We start from the raw sequence: 25,354 nt of genomic DNA, 5'->3' as shown, positions 1-25,354 counted from the left end.
GAACGCATGGAAAAGGATTCTCAAAAATTAGAATTAAAAATGTCTAACTAAAATACTGTGTTCGGTTGAAATATCACTTAGTTTATGTGACTAAAATACTGTGTTCGATTGAAATATAACTTAATTTATGTGATTAAGTGAAATATTCTTGCAAGTTTTAGAACTTGATTATGTATTAAGTCTAAATTTAATCTCAACTAATACTGAATATCCCCTCCTTAGCCCTTATCCTACTCAAGTCCAAAGGCCTATCTTAGGGTCGTTTGGTTGGAAACAAGTTATATTCGATGCATTTTGGTGCCGAATCAAGTAGTTAATATTATAATTTCAAAATAATTTAATTAATCTTATTTCGAAAACCTCAAAATTCTTCAGCTGAACCAAAGCTAAAACCCTACTTCTTCTTTTTAGTTCGACCAATCCAGTTCTTTGAGTATAAGGTTTAACCAAACAAAAAAGATGGAAGTTGGAACATGTTTCAGTGTCAACAAGACAATGTTTTTATCGAACCCCATGACCCAAAAATCCAGTTATGTTCCAAATTCATGGCTCAATCCATTGAATTTGTCGTTTCCAGCTATAAAAATTTGTACTTGCAGAGCAGTAGTTAAAGGGTCAGTCAGCTCGTTGAACACTCAAGAAAAGGTTACATTTTTCCATTTGTTTTTTTTATTTATATAAACTTTGATTGCTTGAATGATCACTCAACTAATAGTTATTATAGCATTTAATTTTTTTCAATAAAGAAAGCCATTTGAGAAATCGACCCATTTTTTATAGAGTAAAGCATTAGTCAAATTTGCCACAACACATTCAACTTCACAGGGTCTGTTATCGCTGAATTCAATTTTAGTGTATTTTTGTCATCTATTTGTGCTGACGTGACACTTTTATTATATAAAAATAGAGCCCACGTGAAAGGTGACATGTCAGCTAAAAAGGTGTCACCCATTTTTATGTAATAAAAGTGGCACATCAGCTAAAAAGGTCGATGAAAACACTAAAATTTAATTCGGGTAATAGGACCTCGTGAAGTTGGAGTGTGTAGTAGCAACTTTGGCCATAATTGAGGGTTACTGGATGCTTATCTCTTTTTTATATGAGTTCTCTTTTTGTTTGTTTTGGTGCTTGAATCTGTGTCTTTGAGAATCAATAATGTGTATGTATCCGGTATTGGGATGATCGGTTTTAACTATTTTATTGTATTTAATGATGTGCTCTAACACCATTTGTTGATAGGTAAATTACTATCATTGACAATCTGAATTTGTGATGACCATGATACTCATGAATATTTTCTTAGCATACTAGTTGAGTTGGTCATGTGATTGGAAGTGCCAAAATCGACAAGCTAAAAATTTGACGTAATATGGTTACCTTGTAGCCCCAAAGCTTAAAAGGCTGACACGATCATTTGTTGTATATGTTATGGCAGATAAATTTTCCATGAAACAGAACTTAGAGGTGGTCAATTTGCTACATGGTATATGCGTATTACGGTAAAGGTGCAATTTTGATGATGAATGGTTAGGTTTTCGTTTTCCTTCTTTTAGGATAACAAGAAACTGAAGTCTGAACTATTATAAGCTGAAACTTTTTAGATTTCAGTTTCAACTAGTTCATATTTGGATAGGTTTATTCATTGATCTTGATAAAAGTGTTTTGTGGTAAAAAATTTCTGTTGAAATGGCAGAAGGTTCACTATATTAGGGCATTGGAAAATTATTATTCTGGTGAAGAAAAAGCGCTTCCTAGCTGTTTACTTGGCCTTTTTCTGCCCTTTTGGTAGGAATAAGGTTATCGCTTTCTCCTTTCTCACTTCTTTGTTGTTGTTGGATGCCTCTTGGAATCTCTACATTTTTTTGACCTGATGAGCCAATATAGTGTCTTAGTCCCTTGCTTTGTATTCCTAAGTTGCTAGACTAAGAGGGAATTGCATAGTTGCGATACTTTTGTGGACAACATTTGATTCGCTGCATATGTTCTGTGGGAATTGATCTGCTGGTGTAAGTGCAATGATTAGAAAATTCATTTGCTTACTCCATAAATATGCATAACCAATCAATTTCGTATATAGTGTAGAGTTCGTCCGTACTCAGCTCATCTTCTTATTGTCTCACGGGGTGATAACTCTTTTCTTTATGTTGGAGGAATTATCACTTATGTAATTTATTGAATTTAAATCTTTTTAATTTTCCAGGTCACAGAGGTCACAGGGATGTCTTCTGATCATTCTCAAGATCTAGAACTCTCAAGTTTATCGGCTCTATACCCATTGGATGGCTGTTATTGGGGTAAAGTCAAAGAACTTGCTCCGTTTATGAGTGAGTATGGATTAATTCGTTTCCGCATTTTGGTTGAGGTGATTACGTTTCTTCCTTGATTCTCTAGCAGTAAATTCTACTTTTGAAATAATTTTCATTAGAAAATCTTCAAAATGAATTATATTACTCGTGGGGTTAGCAATAATAAAATTTTGGTAATGTCTCTTTTCATCAGATTAAATGGTTGGTAAAACTGTCTCAAATACCTCAAGTCATTGAAGTTCCAAGCTTCTCTGAAAGAGCTCAGGCATTTTTGCAAGACCTGATTGATGAATTTAGTATGAATGATGCCTTGGAAGTTAAGAAGATTGAGAGAGTAACGAACCATGATGTGAACGCAGTGGAATACTTCTTGAAACAAAGATGTCAATCACATCCGGAGATAGTTAAGGTATAAATAAATTCCTGTCATACTTTTCACATGCATCTTTTCAATATGAGTATGCTACTAGAGCTAAAAGATTTATATGGAAGTTGTCAATCCCAGAAAGGTTTATTTTGCACATGCATCTTCCTATAGTTTATCCAAAGGGTGTCACATGGGCGGGTCGCAATGGCTATATATTACATATCAAATTAAAAAGTATCTTCTCGAAACTATTTTGACAAGATTTCACATGGGTCAATTTGAGTACATATCAGCCCAATTATTTTGATAAGCTGAACTATTAAATGGCCAGGTCGTTGATGAGCCCAAACTTGGGCAGGTTGATGTGTTCATGGGCTAATTTTGCCATCCCTATTTGTCCCCCTTTCTATGGTAGGTGCTCGAGTTTTTTCACTTTGCTTGTACATGTTAGGACATCAACAATCTTGCCCATGCATTGATGTTCAAAGGAGCTTTGGATACGGTCATCTTGCCAGTCATGGATGAATTGATTAGAGCAATGTGTGACATGGACACAACACATTCTTCTGTTCCTATGCTTTCTCGCACCCATGGACAGGTATATTTTTTCCCCACAGTCCTTTAGTTAGGTGTATTTTGAATAAATTTTGACACAAGAAGCTTAAACTCCAGAAAAGATGTGGTCATATATATCCTGAGTGGCTACATAATCTAGTTTGCGTCTAAATAATTTTTGACCAACAATTTTTTTACAAAAGCTTCTCATCGTTTTAACTTTTAACATCTTGTAGCCTGCTTCGCCAACAACCCTTGGAAAGGAAATGGCAATTTTTGCTTTTCGATTAAGTAGGGCGAGAAGGGAGATTTCTCAAATAGAGATGCTTGGGAAATTTGCTGGTGCTGTAGGAAACTACAATGCACATATAGCTGCATATCCTGAAATAAGCTGGCCAGAAATTGCAGAGGAGTTTGTCGTGTCACTTGGATTAAAATTCAATCCATATGTTCCTCAGGTTTGTTTTGTAGACTGATTCCTTCTGATTTTTGAATCAGCGCCATGTTAAGTATGCTTTGCCTTTCTTCTTTTTAATTGTTTGTGTTGGATGTAGCATAATTCATTTCGTAGCGGAGATTCATGCATTAGTTTGAGGTAGGTTTGAGAAGGGGAAGCCTTGGAGTAACCGGTAAAGTTGCTGCCATGTGACCAGAAGGTCACAGGTTCAAGCCTTGGAAACAGCCTCCGGCAGAAATGCAAGGTAAGATGCGTACAATACACCCTTGTGGTGGGGCCCTCCCCTGGACCCAGTGCACAGCAGGACCTTTAGTGCACCGGGCTGCGGTTTTTTTTGAGGGAGGTTTGTAGACGTTTGTGAGGTATTTAAACGTGTTGGTCTATACGGCGTTGTTTAACTATGTACGTAGTTTAAGAAATGAAGACCTTTTATGGGCTGTTTTTTGATTGTTAGGAAGTAAGTATTTGTGTATTCAAATTAGCATGACTAGTACCATGTTTGCTAGCATTTTAGTTGCTACGTATAAAATTCACCACATCAAGTATGGTGTTGGGTTGTTAGTTCACGATTCCGCAAAAAATTACAAGTTATGAGGGAATCTATGTATTATTATTTTGTACAATAGAAGATAGAATAACTGTGAATTATGACAACATGCATAACTAATCCCTACATCAATAATACTTTCACAACTCTAAAACGCGACCCCTTAATGCATAGGCCAAATAGCACCCAAGGGAGTGGCCTAGTGGTCAATGAAGTGAGTTGAGCACCATGAGGTCTCGCGTTCAATTCCCAACAGAGACAGAAAAACTTGGTGACTCTTCTTATCTGTTCTGGCTTTGGTGGGTAGAGTTACCTAGTAATTGTTGCTGATGGGAGGTGGCATGTTTCCCGTAGAATTATTCAAGGTGTGTGCAAGTTGGTCTAGATGCCACGGTTATCCAAAAAAAAATGCTTAGGCCAAATATGTATAACATGTTAAATTAGCCCTTAAAATCTTGAGGTCTTTAACATGTCATGTCATTCATGTAAGAGTATGTCATCAATACAATAATGTGAATTTTAAAATCAAAGAATTTTCAAAGACAGAAACGTGTCAATCTTTTCGGAACAGAGCAGAAAGAAAGTGTGGATATAAAATGGAAAGGAAGAAGTTTGTATTAGAGTTTATAATTCTTATGAATAAGTGCATAGTTAATTTAGCATTACCGAATTAGAAACTGTTCTTCAACTTCTGACACAATTGTCATTGTAATGCAGATCGAAACTCACGACTATATGACCAAACTTTTTCACTCAATCATCCAGTTTAACAACATTTTGGTTGAATCCAGCTTTCTCGCACCCATGGGCAGGTATATTTTTTTCCCATAGTCCTTTAGTTAGGTGTATTTTGAATAAATTTTGATACAAACTCCGGAAAAGATGTGGTCATATATATCCTGAGTGGCTACATAATCTAGTTTGCTTCTAAATAATTTTTGAACAACAATTTTTCTAAAAAGCATTACATCTTATAGCCAGCTTCATCAACAACCCTTGGAAAGGAAATGACAATATTTGCTTATCGATTAAATAGGGAGAGAAGGGAGATTTCTCAAATAGAGATACTTGGGAAATTTGCTGGTGCTGTAGGAAACTACAATGCACATATAGCTGCATATCCTGAAATAAGCCGGCCAGAAGTTGCAGAGGAGTTTGTCGTTTCACTTGGATTAAAATTCAATCCATATGTTCCTCAGGTTTGTTTTGTAGACTGATTGATTTTTTATCAGCGCCATGTTAGGTATACTTTGCCTTTCTTCTTTTTAATTGTTTGTGTTGGATGTAGCATAATTCATTTCGTAGCGGAGATTTATGCATTAGTTTGAGGGAGGTTTGAGAAGGGGAACCTTGGAGTAACTGGTAAAGTTGCTGCCATGTGATTAGAAGGTCACAGGTTAAAGCCTTGGAAACAGTCTCTGGCAGAAAGGCAAGGTAAGGTTGCGTACAATACACCCTTGTTGTGGGGCCCTTCCCCGGACTTTGTGCATAGCGGGAGCTTTAGTGCACCGGGTTTCCCTTTTTCTTTTAGGGAGGTTTGTAAACGTTTGTGAGGTACTTAAACGTGTTAGTCTATACGGTGGTGGTTAACTAGGTATGTAGTTTAAGAAATAAAGACCTTTTATGGGCTGTTTTTTTATGGTTAGGAAGTAACTATTTGTGTATTCAAATTAGCATGACTAGTACCATGTTTGCTAGCATGTTAGTTGCTACTTATAAAATTCTCCACATCAAGTATGGTGTTTGGTTATTAGTTCACGATTCCGCATAAAAACTACAAGTTATGGGGGAATCTTTGTATTATTATTTTATACAGTAGAAGATGGAATAACTAATACATGAATTATTACAACATGCATAACTAATCAACAACAACAACAACAACCCAGTGTATTCCCACAAAGTGGGGTCTGGGGAGGGTAAGATGTACGCAGTCCATACCGCTACCTCCGAAGAAGTAGAGAGGTTGTTTCCGATAGACCCCCGGCTCAAGATAACTAATCCTACATCAATAATACTTGCACAACTCTAAAAAACGACCCCTTATGCATAGGCCAAATAGCACCCAAAGGTGTGGCCTAGTGGTCAATGACGTTAGTTGAGCACCATGAGGTCTCGCGTTCAATTCCTAGCAGAGACAAAAAACTATGTGACTCTTCTCATTTGTTTTGGCCTTGGTGGGCAGAGTTACCTAGTACTTGTTGTTGATTGGAGGTGATAGGTATTTCGTGGAATTAGTCGAGGTGCGTGCAAGCTGGCGTAGACGCCACGGTTATCCAAAAAAATGCATAGGCCAAATATGTATAACATGTTAAATTAGCCCTTAAAATCTTGAGGTCTTTAACATGTCATATCATTCATGTAAGAGTACGTCATCATGTGAATGTTAAAATCAAAGAATTTTCAAATACAGAAACGTGTCAATCTTTTCGAAACAGAGCAGAAAAGAAAGTGTGGATATAAAATGGAAAGGAGGAATTTGTATTAGAGTTTATAAGTATTATGAATAAGTGCATAGTTAATTTAGCATTACCGAATTAGAAACTGTTCTTCAACTTCTGACACAATTGTCATTCTAATGCAGATCGAAACTCACGACTATATGACCAAACTTTTTTCACTCAATCATGCAGTTTAACAACATTTTGGTTGATTTTGATAGAGATCTTTGGGGATACATTTCTCTGGGTTACTTTAAGTAGGTAACTATCCTGTATTTTAGATATATCTTCTATTATCTTCTTTTTCCAGATAATTGAGTTCATAATTCTTTTATGTTACATAGACAACTAAAGCTGGTGAAATTGGGTCCTCAACAATGCCTCACAAGTAAATCCAATTAATTTTGAAAATAGTGAAGGCAATCTTGGAATAGCTAATGGAGATCTGTCCCATTTGAGCACTAAACTACCTATTTCGCGCTGGCAGGTATATTGAATATTATCATGTTATCCTTATCTTGTTACCGAATATTCTACCAAATAATTTGAGCTTCATTCTATCGTTACATTGAACTCCTATCGGGGTACTAGTAGTTTTTTACATACCTTGTACTCATTGTCACACCCCTTTTTCGTACTCCAATGATTATGTTTTAAGGGTCGAAAGGGTTTTAATTATTAAAGTGACAAAAGATGAAAATTTGTTTCGAAAAAGGATTATTTTTAACAATCAAAATTCAGAGTCGCCACTTGGCATAAATCGGGTGTGCCGAGTCACCCATGGATATCCTTTTTCAAAATGGTTTTGACTCTTTAATACTGGTTTGCGAACAGAGATTCCGGCTAAGGAATTCTGTTGACCGAGGGGAAGGTGTTACGCACCTCTCGATCCCGCGGTTTGACCACGGTCGCTTGGCAGAGCGTATCGGCTAAATTGACATTACAAATGCATAAACCACACAAAGCACGCAAAACAATCACTCAAGCAAACAAAACAAAATAATCCAAAATATAATGTCCAGTCCAATTATACAGTCCTATTCTATTCTAAACTAAACCTATTCTATTCTAAACTAATCTTAAACTACTCCTATGCTTTACCCGACGCCTCGGGCCTTCATCACGGACGTCCTCCGGATACAAAATATTTCGGGGCATTCCCCGGTGAATAAACACAAATACCTCGGGGCATTCCCCGACCAAATAGCACATTTGAGTCAAATATGATAAAACAAAACCATTTCAGCACACATCTCAAACGTTCGATCAATCCACAATCTCTAGATTTGCCTACCCGACCTACGTCTTGCCTATCCCTTCTCAACCTGAAACATGGCACTATCGGGCTCAACAACATCAATGCATCAAAATTAATCAACATTCACTTTTCTCGATTTTTAATCCAAGCCCCCCAATTTCATCATTAGTCACACGCTAAATTCATTCTTCGATTAACGATTCAATTTTTCTCTTCAAAATCCAAAACCAACATCAACCATACACACAATAAAGATTCAAACATGGCAAGCACACAAAGACATTCATATGCAAAAAAAAAAATAATCGAGATTCAAGATAAAGATAGAGAACGAGAGAAAGAAATGGACCTCAAATTTCACTTTTATGAACGTTATCCTGTTGAAACAAAAGAGAATCCGCGCCGGAAACCTCGATAATGAACCGAACTCCAACCCGGTATTTGGGAAATTGTAACCCGAACCACTCGCAATAACCCAAGTAAAACCAAACTGTATCTGAATTCGCGAGAAAAAGCAGTATGAAAACCAACGAACCTTGAAGAAATACTCCAACTCGACTCAAAGTGAACGATTGCAGCCCCGGATCGAAGACCAATCAACAAAATCCAGTCCAAAATACAATTGACCCAAGTTCAGAAACGCAGAACAAAACCCGCGCCCTGCTCAATTTCAGGCAGAACTAGACTCAACCACGATTCCGATGGATGTTAGCGAAATCCGACCGCACCAACCTCCTTCCCCGTCGTTTCCCCTTTGTGTGCGTGTAGGGAGAAGCTCTACGAAGAAGAGGAGTAGCAAAGAAAAAGAAAAGGAAAACAAACTCCAAAAATGACGTCCTTCCTCCTCTCTGTTTTGTCTCTGCCTCCCTTTTCGTCACTCTCTCTCTCCGTTTCTCTCTCTCTGTTACTCTCTCTGTTGCTCTCTTTGTGTGGAGTGATTCGCGCGTAAGTTATCTGCGTGTGTAGTGCGTATTCTGTGTGTATGTGTGTTTCCCGGTGACCCTCTCCTTTTCCGGTGAGGTTTTTGTATATAGGATCAATTGAGAAATAGTGAGTGTTAATGGTTGTGTGTGCGTATTCTGTGTGTGTTCTATTTTGATTGGGTAGGTTGTTAGGATAAGATAAAATTAGTTAGGGGATTGTTATTTTTGTCATTTTGTGGAGGGATTATCACTCGGGTGAGGGTACACGGTAGGATAAGGTAAAAATGGGTAAAAACGTTATCGGGGAGGGACGAAATTAGGTGTTTACACTCATGATGGTCCCTTATATTAGGTCCTGATAGGTCCTTTAAAGGACCAAAACTGCTCCATTGATACTTAAAGAACTATTAAGAACCTACTATCAAAGATAATGAACCATGTTTTGTCGTTTTTCCTTTTAAAGTTTGAAGCCCAATAAGACGTAGATAGAAGCAGACTTAGAGCATGCCAATTTGTGGGTTCTTTCCCTTATTATCCGATGGCTTCAGTTGCATTTTTATCTTTGTTCGTAAATTTTTCCTTGTCATTTGCAGCGGGATTTGACAGATTCAACAGTTCTGAGAAACATGGGAGTAGGACTAGGACATTCTCTTCTTGCTTACATGAGTGCTCTACAGGGAATTCAGAAGCTTCAGGTAATCAGTACAAGTTGAAACGCGGGCATTTTTTTCTTGTCATCTGTATGATCATAAATATCTGATGTCTGTCTGTTTCAACAATGCTAGACTCAGCAGTTACTTTTTAGTGTATGTATTAATCGGAACCTATAGAAAATTCCATATCGCCCCAGACCCCAATATGTTTGACTAGGTTCTCAAAGTATCACTCTGGAGTTACTTTGTCATGGTCTGCGTTGGTTTTGTTTTGTGATGTCTCATGTAATAATGTAAAAAAATGTAGTTAGTGAAGTGGGTTAAAAACCATAAGGTCTCAGGTTCAAATCCAGTAGAAGCGAAAACACTAGGTGACCTTTTTCCATTTGTCGAAGCCTTAGTGGATAAAGTTACTCGATACCTTTGAATGCAGTTGTTGTAGTAGTTCCAGGGAAAGTTAAGTTTGAATAACCTTTATTCACATACTCATGCTAAAGTATCAAAAGAAATTTCTTGAAATATGTTTCATACTTTCTGGCTTGTCGGTTTATAATTTAGGTGAATGAAGCTGCTCTGACGGAAGATTTAGATAAAACATGGGAGGTTCTTGCTGAACCAATACAAACGGTATGCAACTTTTGCTTTATCTGGACTTTATTGTTGGTGTTATTCAGCCTGAGAATCATGCAATTGTTATTTTTTCCAACCTTGAGTTTCGGTTTCCCTCTATGATTGGTGAAATATGTTTGTAGTAATGCTTACTAGGATATGTTTCAAGGTCTGGTCCTTTCAGAGAAACGCGCACCTAAACTACTGGTCTTTCAAGAAAGTTGCAAATAAAATTCTTTAAACCTATCTATTGATATACAAAAATATCTCAATTCCAAGCTAAGCAAGTTGACATCCGCTATATGAATCATCGACAGTGTTGTTCTATTTAAACTCACCTCTAGCTAATATTACACTAAATAAATACAAGAGGTACTAGGAGTTCTCTATATTTTCTGTTGGCATAAAAAGCTCTGATAGGACTAAAAGTCTAGTAGAATACATAGGACCGGAAGTAAACGTAACATACTAACGTCACTAACGCATATTTCCAACTTGTTATAGATCTTTGACTCTTTTTTTTTTTTTTGCTAGAATTGCATAGATTCTGAGGAATTGTAGGTCTTTCGAGACAATTTCCTTTACATTATCGACGAAATGATCTAAATTTACTGCCCAACTGGACTAGTAAAAGTTTTCATCTCTGGCACCCACTTTCCTTGATGAATATTACGAAGTTTATCATTTCTCTTCTTGTTTGGTATTTAGGTGATGCGAAGGTACGGTGTGCCAGAGCCTTATGAGAAGCTGAAGGAGTTGACCCGAGGAAGAGCGGTGAACAAAGAAAGCATTAGAGATTTCATCCAAAATTTGGATATTCCAACTGATGCAAAGACATGAACTTAACTTGACACCTCATACTTACGTTGGAGCAGCTGCAGAATTGGCTAAGAACATAAACGAGGCCATAAATCTGGCGAATGGAGTTCAGATCTTTTGAAACAAGAGCCAAGAACCTTTGCAGCTCTCTGCAGCACACGGACTAGAGTCAACGAATTCAACGAGGGAGGACAGTTGCCTAATGGCATGCACACCAGATTGCCAGTGAAGCATAATATGTTCCTGATGCAGCGTCAGCGGCCTAGTCAAATGCAACAATTATCTGTTGGCAAAGCATCCGCGGCTTCAGCAACGCCTCCATCCACCTAGTAGGCGAACACAAAGCGTCGAGGAGGGATAGATAATCTCTACATCAATGTTGACAAACAAAGATTTCAGATAAGGTTTCTTTATGTCTGGCTAAAATATATTTTGTTCATTGGAAATGTATTCCTTGGAGTAGCTGGTAAAGTTGCTGCTACGAGATCAGGAGGTCAAGGGTTCAAGCCTTGGAAACAGCCTCTGGCAAAAATGTAAGGTAAGGCTGCGTATGATACATCCTTGTGGTGGGGCCCTTCCCTGGACACCGCGCATAGCGGTAGCTTTAGTGCATCGGACTGCCCTTTTTAAAGTATAAGATCATAAAAAGTACTCCATGCCATTGGTTCAATGGGATTAGCACAACCAGACAAAAAGATCATAGTAATCAAACAATGTCACCCATTGTATTTCTGCCTTGTTTCCCACTGTCTATTCTTCTTTTCTTGTCCTTTCATTTAAAGTTGCAAAAAGGCATATCGTTGCACAAAGTATCTCGCATTGGAGCCACCTACACATTGATGCAACTCAAATCCACGACTTATACACTACACATAAATTTTGTTATCGTTATTTCAAGACTCCGCTTCTAATTAAAGTTGCAACTTTTGCAATAGATTTTAATGTGCATATATGATTGTGTTTCCATTGGACCAAGGAAAGCAAGGTGAACGAGGAAAAGGTGGAGACAAGGAAATGTACCAAAAGCAACATTGTCTGTACGATGAAATTTTGATGTCGTTTAATGCTACTAGGATCATTTTTGTTGACGGGACTGAATTATTTTGGGATTATAATTTAAAACTATAATTCCTGGACTAGTAATCTCAAGTTTGATGAGATCGTTAATAATTTTATCCCAAGATTAATATATTTCACCTTATTCATGTGCCAAATAACCCCTTAAAATCTAAACTATAATTAACGTATCTTACTGGTCTCGGATATTTTTTACCAATTCAAAAATATAAACTATTTCATAACGATCAACATGGAAGCTATAATGTCCCATGGAATGGTCATTGTAAGTAGTAAGTGATACTCTCTTCGTTTCAATTTGGTTGATCTATTTCAATTTGACATCAAATTTAAGAAATTAAAATAACTTTTGAATTTCACAGTGTTAAGTTAAAAATATATTAAATATACCACAATATATCTTGTGATAAAATATGTCACGTGAAAATAAAAAAAAAATTCTAAAAAAGGTGAAAGAGATAATTCCAAAAAAAAAAAGAAAAAGAAAAAGAATGTGGATAATGACCAAAGAGTACAAAATAAAGGCATATACCCTCCAATTCCCTTTATTTAAAATACCTCAAAATTCTCCCAAAGTACAAAAGCCGCGGGAACCCTTTAAACCCCACAAATTTCTAATTTTCCTAAACAAATTAAATTGAATTAACGAAAAGCAAATAAAGTTAAAAAAAAAAAAAGAAGCAAGCAGTATAATTATCCATTTCACCAATCCAGTATTTATAATTTTTATTACAACCAACAATAATACTACTAATAATAAATGGAGTATGAATAATAATATCAAATAAAAAGCTCTCACATTCTCGGAATACACAAAAACAAAATCTCCTTTTTTTCCTTTAAATACTCTCCTCAGTGTTGCTTTGTAGGGTTTATACAACTCTCATTTCTCTCTTTGGCCCGCCGATCTGTTTTACCTTTTTTGAATTTTTCGACCGTTGAGTTCTCCGGAGATGACGTCGGAATTGGCGGTGAAGGGAGGAGAGTTGCTGTTTTGTGGATGTACTAGCTGGGATTCCGTTGGTCGTCGGAAAGGTTTACCGGAGGCAAATTTGGTTTCGCCGACGAGGCTTCGTCCGCTACTTGGTGTTGACATTTGCTTTGTTGCTGCTGGCTGCGGTATACTCTTTGCCCACTCACTTTCATTTTACTTGGTGCTTATACTTTAAAAAAAAAATTGTTTTTACTTGTAGTCCTTCTCATAATTTACATGATTTAGTTTGATTTGACACGAAATTTAAAAAAAGTAAGAAAGATTTTTGAAATTTGTGGTCTAAAATAAGTATGTGATGTTTGTGTGGCTATAGGTTAGTTCATTAAGGATAAAATAGACATTTTATAGTTAAATTGTTACTAAATGTAGAAATGTATCATTATTCTTTTTGGAATTGACTGAAAAATAAAGTGAGTCATATAAATAGGCACAATACATAAATATGCCGTTTGACGTGGACTCAAATCACATCTATGACCTCAACTTTGGGTGTATGCAATCACACTTAAACTTGTGTAAAGTTGAACAATTAGATACATATGTCATATGTGGTGTCCTGCGTGGCCAATTCTTGTACTACATGAACGTCCTACGTGTATTATGCCACATAGGACGTGTCTGTCCATTTGTTCAGCTTTATACAAGTTTAAGTACCTACTTGTGCACATCAAAAGTTGGAGGTCATAGATGTGTTCTGATGCCAAGTTAAAGGGCAGGCTTATGTATTATACCTATAAATCGGGATATAGAGAGTATACTTTAGCAACTCAAGATAGTTTTGTTACTCTCTTTTGGCTCATTTTATGTGGGATTGTTTGACTTGTGGTCTAAAACAATTGTTAGATATTTTTGTGTTTGTAAATTATTTTATTAAGGGTAAAAGTGGAATTTTAAAGTTTAATTATTTCTAGTTATAGTAAGGTGACATTCTCCTTGAGACGGATCTCAAGGGAAGTGATGCCATATAAAATGGGATTGAGGGAGTGCTTTTTTTCCCATTAGCAGCAGTAGTTAAATTCATAGTTCTAAAGCATTAATAAGCATTAGTAAAGTACACCTCTAGTTGAAGTTTTCTTAAGCGTGTGTCAGGTTGTCAATAGGGGCCAAGTAATATGAAATGGAGTGAGTAGTTTGTTTAGAGCCTAAAAGGGTTAAAATGTTGGGGAATGTATGTTGAAGATTTATATAGTTGACCTGAGATAGTTTGGATTGATACAAACTTATCATTTTTATTGTTAAATTATGTGATTGAAGTGTTCTGTGAAGTCCCTTTTTGATTGTTCTCTTTCATTCTTGGTGGAAATGCAGCTTCTTGTCATTGTGTAGCACTGGCTGTGGTGTAATCTTTTTTGCTCTTTTTTAAATTCTGCTTAGTCGTCTAATTAGTTTGTTTAGAGCTCAAACGGGTTTAAATGTCGTGGAATGTATGTTCTGGATTCATTTAGTCGACCCCGATTAGTTTGGATTAATACAAAGTTATCGTTTTTGTTGAGAAATTGTATGATTGAACTATTTAAGTGTTCTGTGAAGCCCCATTTTGATCGTTTTCTTTCACTCTCTGGTGGAAATGCAGCTTCTTGTCATTGTGTAGCACTAGATACTGAAGGCCGTTGCTATACATGGGGAAGGAATGAGGCAAGTGTGTCGTGTGTTTTTCCCCCCTCTTTTGTGCCTTTTTGAGTGCTTTCTCCTTGTTGGAATGTGAAGTGTGTTGTTTCTTTGCAGAAAGGTCAGCTTGGTCATGGAGATAAAATTACACGTGATAGACCAACTGTTGTTTCTGAACTATCCAAGTAAGTTGATCTTGTTTATATCCTCCATCAGAGGCCGATATCGTAGCAAAAGTTTCAAAATCTGTAAGCTACACCACAAAGGAGTATAGGGTGCATAGCTGTGCTGCACCCACAACTTAAAATCCTAAATTCATCCTCTTTTTTCTGTTCGTAATTATTTGATTCTCTTTTTTCTCAAAAATATGGAGACAAAATTTTACCTTTTATGATTATTTACTTTAGAAAAAAAAGAGAATTCTTTTGTCATTGATTGAGCTCTGTATGCGCTTTTGAAAGATTAGCTGCCTCTATAGCCCTTCCTTAAAAAGAGCTGCCTCTATAGACACGAAGAAATCAGAATTTGGTATTTATAAGATGCCATCAAGCTGCAATGTCTTATGCATAATTAAATGCATAGTTATGCCTCTTGACTTTCATTTGGAAAATTTGGATCATGATGAGTTGGATCTTCTAGGAGATGGGTAGATATAGTTATTTAAGCAAATACTTGAAGATTTCAAATTTGAAGTTCTATGAGGGAGAGCTAGAGAAGATAATATTGAACCAATTTTCTTGATCCCTTTTCTTTATTAGGTTATGATTTTGTTGATATGCAATGGCTAAAATCCTAGTTCCTTTTCCTTACATCTTGTACTTCCGATACGGAAACAGACAACTAGGGATTTTTTTGTTAGAAATTTATGAGTTTGAAATGCTCTTTTCCAAATTTTTTGTCCTGAGGAACCCTTCATATATAATTTGATGTATTTAGGTACACATAGTCTTGAGCCGGGGGTCTATCGGAAACAACCTCTCTACTTCTTTAGAGGTAGTGGTATGGACTGCGTACATTCTACCCTCCCCAGACCCCACGATGTGGGAATATACTGAGCTTGTTGTTGTTGTTGTTATTTAGGTACACATAATGAGAGTTTTTTTGATAACCAAAAGATTCTAGCGGCAGTGGTGCATGGTTTGAAACTTGGTGGCAATGGGCCCACTCATATAGCCTTCTCCATTTAAACCCAGGCTTTTGTCTGAAACATGGTTCGAACCAGTGATGTGGGTTCAACCCATAGACCATAAATTACATCCCTGTCTCACTTGACCAAATCCATGGGGCAATGCATGTTTCAAGGGTACATGTAAAGTGAGATTGAAAGAAAAGAATGCTATAACGATGATTATTCTAATGGACAGTGATGTTTGGTTTTCTTAACTCAAAATTGAGTTTTATATGTGTTTAGCAATAAGAAATGCGTCCAATATCATTCTTATATTCCCTGTACTGTTAGCATGTTACCTGAAACCGTTATGTCTATCAAGTATTTGTTTCTGGCATCACTTAGAACTTTTTTGTTCCAGGTTTAAAATTGTTAAAGCTGCAGCTGGAAGGAGCCACACAGTGGTAGTTACGGATGATGGACAGTCCTTTGCTTTTGGTTGGAATAAACATGGGCAGCTCGGTATAGGCCATGCAAAAAATGGTAAGCCCTTTTGTTACTCTCGGTTGCTCTTCCCCTTCTCTGTTTCTTACTCACTTGCGCCAAAGTACTCAAAATGTTGTTGTCTCAGTTGCATGAACATTATTTCATCTCCCTCTTTGATCATGCATTTCTCTTTCAGATCTGACCTAGGTCACATGGATCCTTATTTTATCTATATAACTCATGTCGAAATGTGAGTAACAAGTGTATGGATATTTCTTGTGGATTCCTCAAACTCATTGAAAGTTACCTAAAACCTAGATGCACATGTATTGGATACTTAGATCCTCCCGGCAGTGACACACTTCTGCATCTTGACGCCTACGCAAAGCGTCAACCATGCGAGGCAAAGCACACGGCCTGGTTTTCACCAGGTTTCAAGGTTTAAAGCACACTTTAAACGAATCTTTAACAAAACTAATCTAGTGTAGGAAATAACTAGAAATTTATGATTACTTAAGCTAGTGTAGGATCTGTAGAAAAAATATTAAGATTGTGCAGGACAGAAACAAGAATTTGCCTTAAGCAACTTATTTTCTTTATTTCCTAGCAATATGATTCCACTGATTTCTTCTGTCTTGAGTTGTTTTTTCTTTCTTTCATAAAACAAATTGAGATCATCAGTTCTTTTGTATTGTTACAGAAACTGAATTATCTCCAGTCCGGTGTGCCGTCTCTGAAGTCCACACTACTGCTTGTGGGGCTGACTTTACTGTGTGGCTAACCTCAGTTGAAGGAGCTTCTATATTGTACGGTTTATGAAGTTCTCTACTACATTGATAATACTGTGTACAAATAAAAGATTTTGGTAGTGGCATTTTTGCACTCTGATTTTCATGTTATTTGTGGCTTCTAGAACTGCTGGTCTGCCTCAGTATGGTCAGCTTGGTCATGCTACTGACAACGAGGTACACTTAAAGAAAAAGTTTCAGTTAATTTTTATTATCTTCTGTGACATGGACAAATATTTCCAATAGTTTCATGTTATATGTCGGAAGTTCGAGACTTCACCAGTTGTATAACAATCTCAACTTGCAATGTTTCCTAATGGGCAACGATATTTCATGGCAAGATCATCTGTTCAATTTAATTGATGATGATGCAGTTTTTCGGTGGTACTACTTCTGCATAAATTGAAATCGCAATTAGCAGGCAATTGGATGAGTGTAGTTGTTATCTTCTCCAATCTATCTTGTATTCTGTTCAATGCCTTTTTGCCCATTGCAATGTAATGAGCTTGTTTTTTCGTTTTTTTTTTTTGCTAACAGAGTGGAATTTTTAACCACATTAGGTCTACCTTCTAAATGCTGGCATGTTTCTCACCAGTCTGCTACATGTAGTTGATAAGTTTTGTGGATAGCACATTTTCCACGAAATAATCAGTGTTTTTCTATTTCCAAAAAAGTCAGTGTTGTTATCCTTCGTATTGGAGTCGTTTACTCTGCGTATTGCTATTACGCTTCCTGATGATCTTGGGTCTAATATTTCTTCAAATTAAGTGTGGAAACCTAAATTAAATGCACCAAATTGGAAGACCATATCAAATCTTTTCCCCTTTCATGACAAGACCCTTGATGTTTAAATTTGGAACTTATTGTGATAAAGGCTTTCACATAGTATCATCTTTATATTTGAACTGGGACTTGTTGCTTTCTTTGTTTGATTTAAGAATGCCCTGTAACATGCAGTATAATACCAAAGATAGCTCTGTAAGGCTTGCTTATGAAGCTCAACCCCGACCTAGACCTATAGCTTCCTTTTCTGGAGAGACTATAGTCAAAGTAGCTTGTGGAACAAATCACACAGGTTCATCTCAACTTCATTTTAATAAATATTGTCCTCTTTCAGATTTGTTTAGTGCATTAACACTTCTTTTTTTCTGTTTTTCAGTTGCAGTGGATAAGAATGGATATGTTTACACGTAAGTTCCACCTTACCTGATTTGTTTTGACTTTGTCCATATGTACAGAAGCTGATTTTTCTCTTCTTTGCTTGACAAACAAATACTAGGTGGGGATTTGGCGGTTATGGGAGGTTCGTACATTCTCTCTCGTATTTGCATATTCAAATCTATGTTAATGGACGTCCGTTGCACCACCTTGGCTTCTCTGTTCTCCTTTTGGGTTTTATTAGAATATTACATAAACATGTTGATTTTTGTGGATTACAGGCTTGGGCATAGAGAACAGAAGGATGAGTTTGCTCCTCGACGAGTTGAGGTTTTTACACGGCAGAATGTCTTGCCTCCATATGCAGTTGTTTCAGCAGGTTCTGTCAATTCAGCATGTACTGCTGGTACGATTTGTCTTGTCCTCTCTCCATTTTATTTGAACTCTTATCCAGTGCTCTTATAAGTTACTGTATATTCTCACGAGGACATCGTATTTGATATCTTTACTAGCTACACTCTTTTTACACAATTTTTTACCCCAAAAAGTTCTTTCTGCAAGTTGTCCAAACAGCTTACAATATAAGTTGCAGATGTGTATTCACATAAATGAAGTTCCTTTATCAAATGAATGTTTTGATCAACTATGATTATATATTGTGCTTGCTTGTTTAGTTGTTGCTTTGAGAGTAAGTGTGAACATCTAGATAGCAGACACTTTCATGTAAAAAGTGTGTAAAATTAGTGTACAATTATTTATGGGTTTGAAGTATGGATTACATGAAGGGGAGCTTTGTAGTAACTGGTAAAGTTTCTGCCTTGTGGCCAGGAGATCATGGTTTCAAGCTGTGGTAACAGCCTCTGGTAGAAATGCAAGGTAAGGCTGCGTACAATAGACCATTGTGGTCCGGCCCTTTCCCGGACTCGATGCATAGCGGTAGCTTTAGTGCACTGGGCTGCCCGTTTTTTCAAAGTATGGATTACATGTGAAAATAGATGTAGGCTAATCAAATCCACGTTAATGCTTAATATGTTCAATTATTGTCTAAATTTTGAAAACTCAACCAATCAATTATGTGTTAATCCTGAATTAGTTGGGGCGTATATCCACTGTATCTGTCCTGCATTCAAAAAATTTATCCTAGTTTGAGTATTTTTCACGTTTAACTTTTTGCAATATGGTGGGTCATGATTAACAATAAACACCTATGACTTATCTGATTAAATAAACATCTATGACTTAACACTTGTAATAACGTATTGCTGTGCAGGAGGAGGACAGCTTTACATGTGGGGCAAAATAAAGAGCACCGGAGATGATTCGATGTATCCTAAACCTCTTCTGGATTTGAGGTTCTGTTCTTTACGACATTTGCATCTCAAATTACTTATTTTGCTCATCGTGTTAGTGTTAGATATTACATGAGTTGCATGTGTGATAGGTTCCACATATTTGGGTGAATTATTATTTATCCAAGTTTTCTGATTACAGCCATCTGCAATAACATCAATGAAGATGGAGTTTAATTTTCTCTTCCTTGAGTCTTGTGATTAGGGTTTATGGAGTGATTCCACTGCAAAGTCCTAGCATAGAATCTATAGTCTTGTATTCAAGTTGTGACATTCACTGTTCATGTAGGATGCTATTTAAAAGCAACCATGTGGTAATAGTGTATTTGTTGTTTCTTCCCCCACAATCATTGGCTTGGATTATTAAGAAAGATACTCTTTTCAAAAGCAGAAAATGTGTTCTTTTGTCATCAAGTCTATTGGACTGATTTTGTATACATTCTGTTTTTCAAGTGGGTGGAACCTACGATGTATGGATTCTGGCAACATGCACCACTTTGTCGGTGCTGATTCTTCTTGCATAAGTTGGGGCCATGCACAGTCTGGGGAGCTGGGTTATGGACCAAATGGACAAAAGTAGGTTTGATTCATATCTAATGTTTCCTTTTTCCTTTTTGGTGACCTGTGTGCGCTCTGCTCATTTATTGTCTATTGTCTATTTTTCTGCAGATCTTCTGCAGTTCCTAAGAAGGTAGACATTTTAGATGGCATGCATGTTATCAGGTTAGTGTATTTCTGTTTAAAATATTAAGTTTTGGAAGGTGGAACTTACTGAGTCTGAGTCCTAGCGTCTTCCTTTTTGTATAGTGTTGCTTGCGGATTTGCCCACTCCATGGTTATTATTGATAGGACAAATGTTGAGGATCGACTTGAGCAGGTAATGTTATGATTACAATGTGTGTGCTTGTGGGGGTGGGGGGTGAGGGGATAGGTACAACCTAAATTGCTTAGACTCTTCACTTTCACTGCCACACCCGTGTTGACAAGACATGGGTGTGGGATCCGGGCAATCGCACATCTGGTTTGATTTTCTGTTAATATTTATTTGCTCATGTTAGTAATCTAATTTCTGCCACTTTACTTGACAGCTTGATGTGTATGATGGCAAGGCTCCTGAGGAAGGTATAGCTCTAAGCTTCATCCATCTTCATAAGTTTTAGCTAATTGTAGGATTTCACCAAGACACTAAGCCTCTATGTAATTAGGCTTTTTCAGGAAAGGAGATGATGAAATATATGCGCACAAGTTTAACCCCAACCCCCTAAAAAGAAGGGAGGTGAAGTGATATTAGATGGGGCTGCAGCTGTCATATCTATATTCAAACAATTCTTAGAATAGCTTGATATATAAAGATTTAACGCATAGAACAAGATCATGGCTAAAATATAGGAGAAATATCATGATTTGATTAAAGTGAAGTGAAACTAGATTAGGATAACTAAAATAAAGGAGTGTTGGAACTGCTATGTGATAGGAAGACATCTAACAAGCTAAAGACGTGTTTTATAGAACCGTAGTAATGTTGTATTGGATGAATATAATGTCTTTAAAGCCCAACATGTCCACAAGATGAATGTCGTAGAAATTGATAAAGTTGGACATAGAGGGAAAGTAGCACATATAGAGGATAAACATAGAGAAGATCACTTGAGTTACTTTTGCCATGTCTTACGTAGACATCGAGGTGTATTGCCTGTGTAGACTTGTCAATATGATAAATCGGAGGTGCAACAATATTCTTGAATTTCATCTAAAATGATGATTGAAAACAATGAGCTAGACTTGATCATGTATTTGATTATTTAAAAAAGATTTATAATTTATCAAAATCAATATTCTATTCTAGTCAGAGACTTGTATTTCGGTACAGGGTAAGTGTGAAATTTGCAAATTGCCTTGGTGTTAGAACATCCTTAATTTCTCTGGAAAGACAGATCTTAAATTTGGAATAATAGTTGTGACCTGAATATGACGGACTATATTTTTGGTCATTTGTTAATTTTTGGTTGAGGATTTGTTAATTTTGATGTGATAAATTCATGTATAGAGAGAGCTACAATTTAGTCAAAATAAAAAACAAACTGCATCAAGTTTTACCCAGTTTGTTTCGTTGAAATCCTTGTGTTTAATTAGTTAGCAGGTTTAGGATGTTGTTTTGGTCATTTGTTAATTAGACAGGCATACCAGGTGAAAGGCTAGATTTCTGTTGTTGAACTAAGGAGATAGTTGGCATGCTGTTGCATTTATTTTACAATCATTTATCTTTCTTACTATAGTTACAAATTGTTCTTTGCTGCAGTGGGGGCAGAACCTGTGAGTGAATCTCCAGTTTCTCAAAAGGCTCCCAAAAGGGCAGCTGCTAAGGCGGCTGCAAAGTCAAATAAAAGGAAGAAGTCAAAAGATGCATCGGACTCTGAAGATGAGGAGGAAATTAGTGATGATGATGAGAGTGATGACTATGAGGAACAATCTAATGGGCGGGCTAAGTCTTCCGGCAGGGGTCGAGGAAAGGCTGCTGGCAAAGCTGCAGCAGCTAAAAAGGGTGCTGGCCGTGGGAGGGGTCGACCTCCATCAGCAAACCAAAGCTCCCAGCCTGAAGGGAAAGTATCGACTGGTAAAAGGGGAAGGCCGAGGAAGACGCAAGAGTAACACTTTCCTGGTCAAGACGTTATGTATCTTTCTCCTCCGTTGGCTGGCCAATTAGTTGCACCTTAACAAGTAATTTGTTTTCATCATTAATTCCATTTAGCAAGTGTAAAGCATTTGCGTTAAACTTGTAACGTGTATTGACATAGAGCATCGACTGAAAGACAGGCTTTTGTCCGAGTTTGCATCTGGTCAAGCTCGTTTTTGGTGAGGGGAGGAACATTAGGGAAAATGAAAGAGAAAACTTAATTCTTCCCGTGTCAGATGTGTCCTCTGATGGTGTTATTATTGTTGCTAATTTACTTAGAACGAACAAGTCTAACAGGTTGAGTAAATTTTGTGTTGCAACCGAAACAAGTCTCTTCTGAAAATCTATCTTGATTAGTAACATTAATGTTTAATTTCATTAAATCAGAATGTTTTGTTGTAGTTGATTACTTTTACGTTCCATTTGAGCCTATGGCATTCTTGTGCTATACAATGAGCATGTTTGAAGAGACAGTAGAAGGCTGTCTATGAGCCAAAAAGAACAGAAAGGAGCAAAATGTTTGTAAGGAATTCTTGTAATGCACGTTGTGAGTGATTCGAATGAGTACAGTTTAGTGTATAATTATGTTGATGTGTTAGTTTTGGTCCCTACAGTTTTAATTGTGGTTGCTTGTAAAGTCAAGCATGGAATAGATAGCAGCTACAAGCCAAATGTCCAGTTGCTTTCATTTATGGAAAGCTAATGGTCACTTTTCTCTTTGTAGGGAGCAAATGTAGGGGCCAGATATAGAAAATAAATTGAAGGGAATTTAAGTTTTTGTCTCAAATCTTAGATCTAAGTAAATAGTTCTACTAACCTTTCATTCAATCATATGAAAGCTATTAAATTCTTGGTTTTTAGCTTCATTTTACTTTAGGAAACTCCTTTCCACTTTATCTAATTAGGCAAGCCTATGATGCAATTAGATTTATAGCCTTTTGTTATTGTTACTAGGTAAACCTAATTGATGAAATTTCCCAAGTTAGATTTTATATATGTGAATCATCTTGTAGGTAGACAAAAAGAAATTATGAAAAAAAGTTTGTGGGGCTTTCCTTGCTTTGGGAACATAGTGTTTTTTTTTTTTCCTGTATGATGATGATTTTACTTATCACTGGTGAGAAGGACTGAAGAAAAATGAGAAAGGGTTAAGTCACATTTGTGTAATATTAATGATTGGAACTTTTCTCCATGTGCCTAAGACCCTACCACCCATTTTTATATAAGTAAAAAGTTGCATTTTTGTTTGAGGAAACTGTCTTCTATTTGTTGTACCTAAATGTCACTTACCCTCTTTTGAGAATTTTGTTTCTCAACTTACAAGTTTGTGGAATTGTGATAATGAGTTTATGCTTTCCAAGTAGTGAATTGTGATGATGAGTTTATGCTTTCCAAGTAAGGTTCAATTCCCTTTAGAATATTTAGTCAATTCTATAATTGTTTGCTATTTAAGGTGAATGGGACCTGAAAATACCATTAAACCTAATTAAAATCTTGAAGAAACAATCAAGATGAAACCAAATTTTGGAGGTTTACATTATATAAATTTTTTTTTTTTGTGTGTGTGTGTGTTGGGGGGGGGGGGGGGGATGCTTGTGAATAATGGAGGAGAAGGTAGAATAAATGAAGAATCTTTGGTAAGATTATAAGCCCCCACATCCATTATTTTTTAGCATGGTCTTTCCCTTAGCCAAATGTCTCAATAATAACGTTGTTTGTTCGGATATATAATAGAAATAATCGATTTCAAAATAAATTTAGTAGTTAAAGTGAAATGTTTTTTGTAGAGGATAACTGATATAGAAAAGTCTGGTTATATTATCATACCTTGATGTTAAAATTTATTAGTTTTACATGAATGCAATTCATTTTCATAACATGTTAGAATGGAACTCATCTATATTCTTGGATACCCTACTCCATCCTCCAAATTAATCATGCTTGGGATGGAGTGATATACTGCATAGCTCAGATCAGTTGAGAAAACACGATATCGTCTTCTTATTTTTATTTCGAACAATTCTCACCTCAACTGCTGTTTTACTTGAATCAAGTTCTAAGATCAATTTTCTTAACCACTCTTAACTGTTACACCAATTGTTCCCATCAATTAGCCTAATCCATTGGACAAGTTACTTTCTTGTCTTACCTAAAAAATATTAATTAGTTTTTTTACACAAACTTAATTGTAGGGAAGAGAAACAGCACAATCTATTATGTGGATTTTTGCTACAGTATATATTTTCTTGGATTATTCTAATTGCATATATTCAACGTAAAAGTCTCTGTCTAAGCTCAATAATTGTTTTATTATTTTCTAAAATTAGTGTAGTACGTACTTTAAATAATTGAGAGGATGGACCAATTATGCGCAAAATAATTATGATCAATTACATTTTGGTATGTATTTGCATTTTCTTTTTCCTTTCCACTTACCCTTTTTTTTCCTTTTTTAATTACTTGTACAAACAAAAAGTCAAAGGTATTACGTGTTTAATGTACAACTGAACATGGGGTGGGGATTTAATTATTAATGAAGGCAATTTCTCTATACTTTGAAAAAGAATTCGTATTTTTTTATTATGAAAAATGTATTCCATTAGCTAATAATATTAATAATGGCAAATTTGGATCATTTGGTTAACAATAGGGTCACAAATTAGAAATAAAATTCAGAAATAACATACTTATTCTCTCAATTATGAGTTTCATAATTACATAATATAGCAAGTAAGTATTTTTTATTTTTGCAAACTGTTTCTACAAAAATACAAATACATATGATTTTTACTACCCTTATGGTCGATATGTATTTTGTATTCTTGCAAACTGTTGCTATAAAAATACAAATACATATACTACAAAATGTAATTTGATAAAAGTGTTGTTATTTTTTGTAATTTAATACTTAAGTATGCTATTTTATGTATTTTTTCCTTTTAGAATCGGAGGGTCAAGTTGCTCTATATCGAATCTATTGACAATTTATTCAGTCATTGAAATTTATTTACGTATGTTATTATGATTATATCGCTCATATAAAAAACTTATTGAAGCTTTATATTGCTTTGTACATATCTTATTAGGTTATCTTAATTTACTATTTATTATGTTGTGAAAATATATATTTCGTTTTATTATTGAAAGTCAAGAAATTATTCATTGAAAGTACGTATT

At 36.0% G+C, this 25,354-nt stretch overlaps 2 protein-coding genes across 2 annotated transcripts; both read left to right on the top strand.

Annotated features, from left to right (window-relative positions):
* The first annotated feature begins 156 nt into the window (after nt 1-156).
* Nucleotides 157-12,699, top strand: LOC107866926 (adenylosuccinate lyase-like). Its single transcript, XM_047411341.1, has 12 exons — nt 157-645; nt 2,201-2,362; nt 2,500-2,715; nt 3,125-3,271; nt 3,465-3,686; nt 4,950-5,044; nt 5,269-5,431; nt 6,817-6,934; nt 7,018-7,160; nt 9,448-9,549; nt 10,066-10,134; nt 10,825-12,699. Exons 1-8 carry the CDS (start codon nt 460-462, stop codon nt 6,868-6,870), a joined length of 1,245 nt encoding a protein of 414 aa, XP_047267297.1. The 5' UTR covers nt 157-459; the 3' UTR covers nt 6,871-6,934; nt 7,018-7,160; nt 9,448-9,549; nt 10,066-10,134; nt 10,825-12,699.
* Nucleotides 12,676-22,409, top strand: LOC107866922 (protein RCC2). Its single transcript, XM_016712970.2, has 16 exons — nt 12,676-13,131; nt 14,580-14,641; nt 14,732-14,799; nt 16,144-16,265; nt 16,909-17,014; nt 17,122-17,173; nt 17,954-18,071; nt 18,156-18,186; nt 18,276-18,299; nt 18,436-18,560; nt 19,425-19,506; nt 19,957-20,079; nt 20,173-20,226; nt 20,311-20,380; nt 20,592-20,625; nt 21,803-22,409. Exons 1-16 carry the CDS (start codon nt 12,966-12,968, stop codon nt 22,150-22,152), a joined length of 1,587 nt encoding a protein of 528 aa, XP_016568456.1. The 5' UTR covers nt 12,676-12,965; the 3' UTR covers nt 22,153-22,409.
* The last annotated feature ends 2,945 nt before the right edge of the window (nt 22,410-25,354 follow it).

Source organism: Capsicum annuum, chromosome 4 (assembly GCF_002878395.1).
Source record: "Capsicum annuum cultivar UCD-10X-F1 chromosome 4, UCD10Xv1.1, whole genome shotgun sequence".
Classification (NCBI taxonomy): Eukaryota; Viridiplantae; Streptophyta; class Magnoliopsida; order Solanales; family Solanaceae; genus Capsicum; species Capsicum annuum.
Note: the sequence above shows the minus strand (reverse complement) of the source record. Positions and strands in the feature narration are given on the sequence as shown.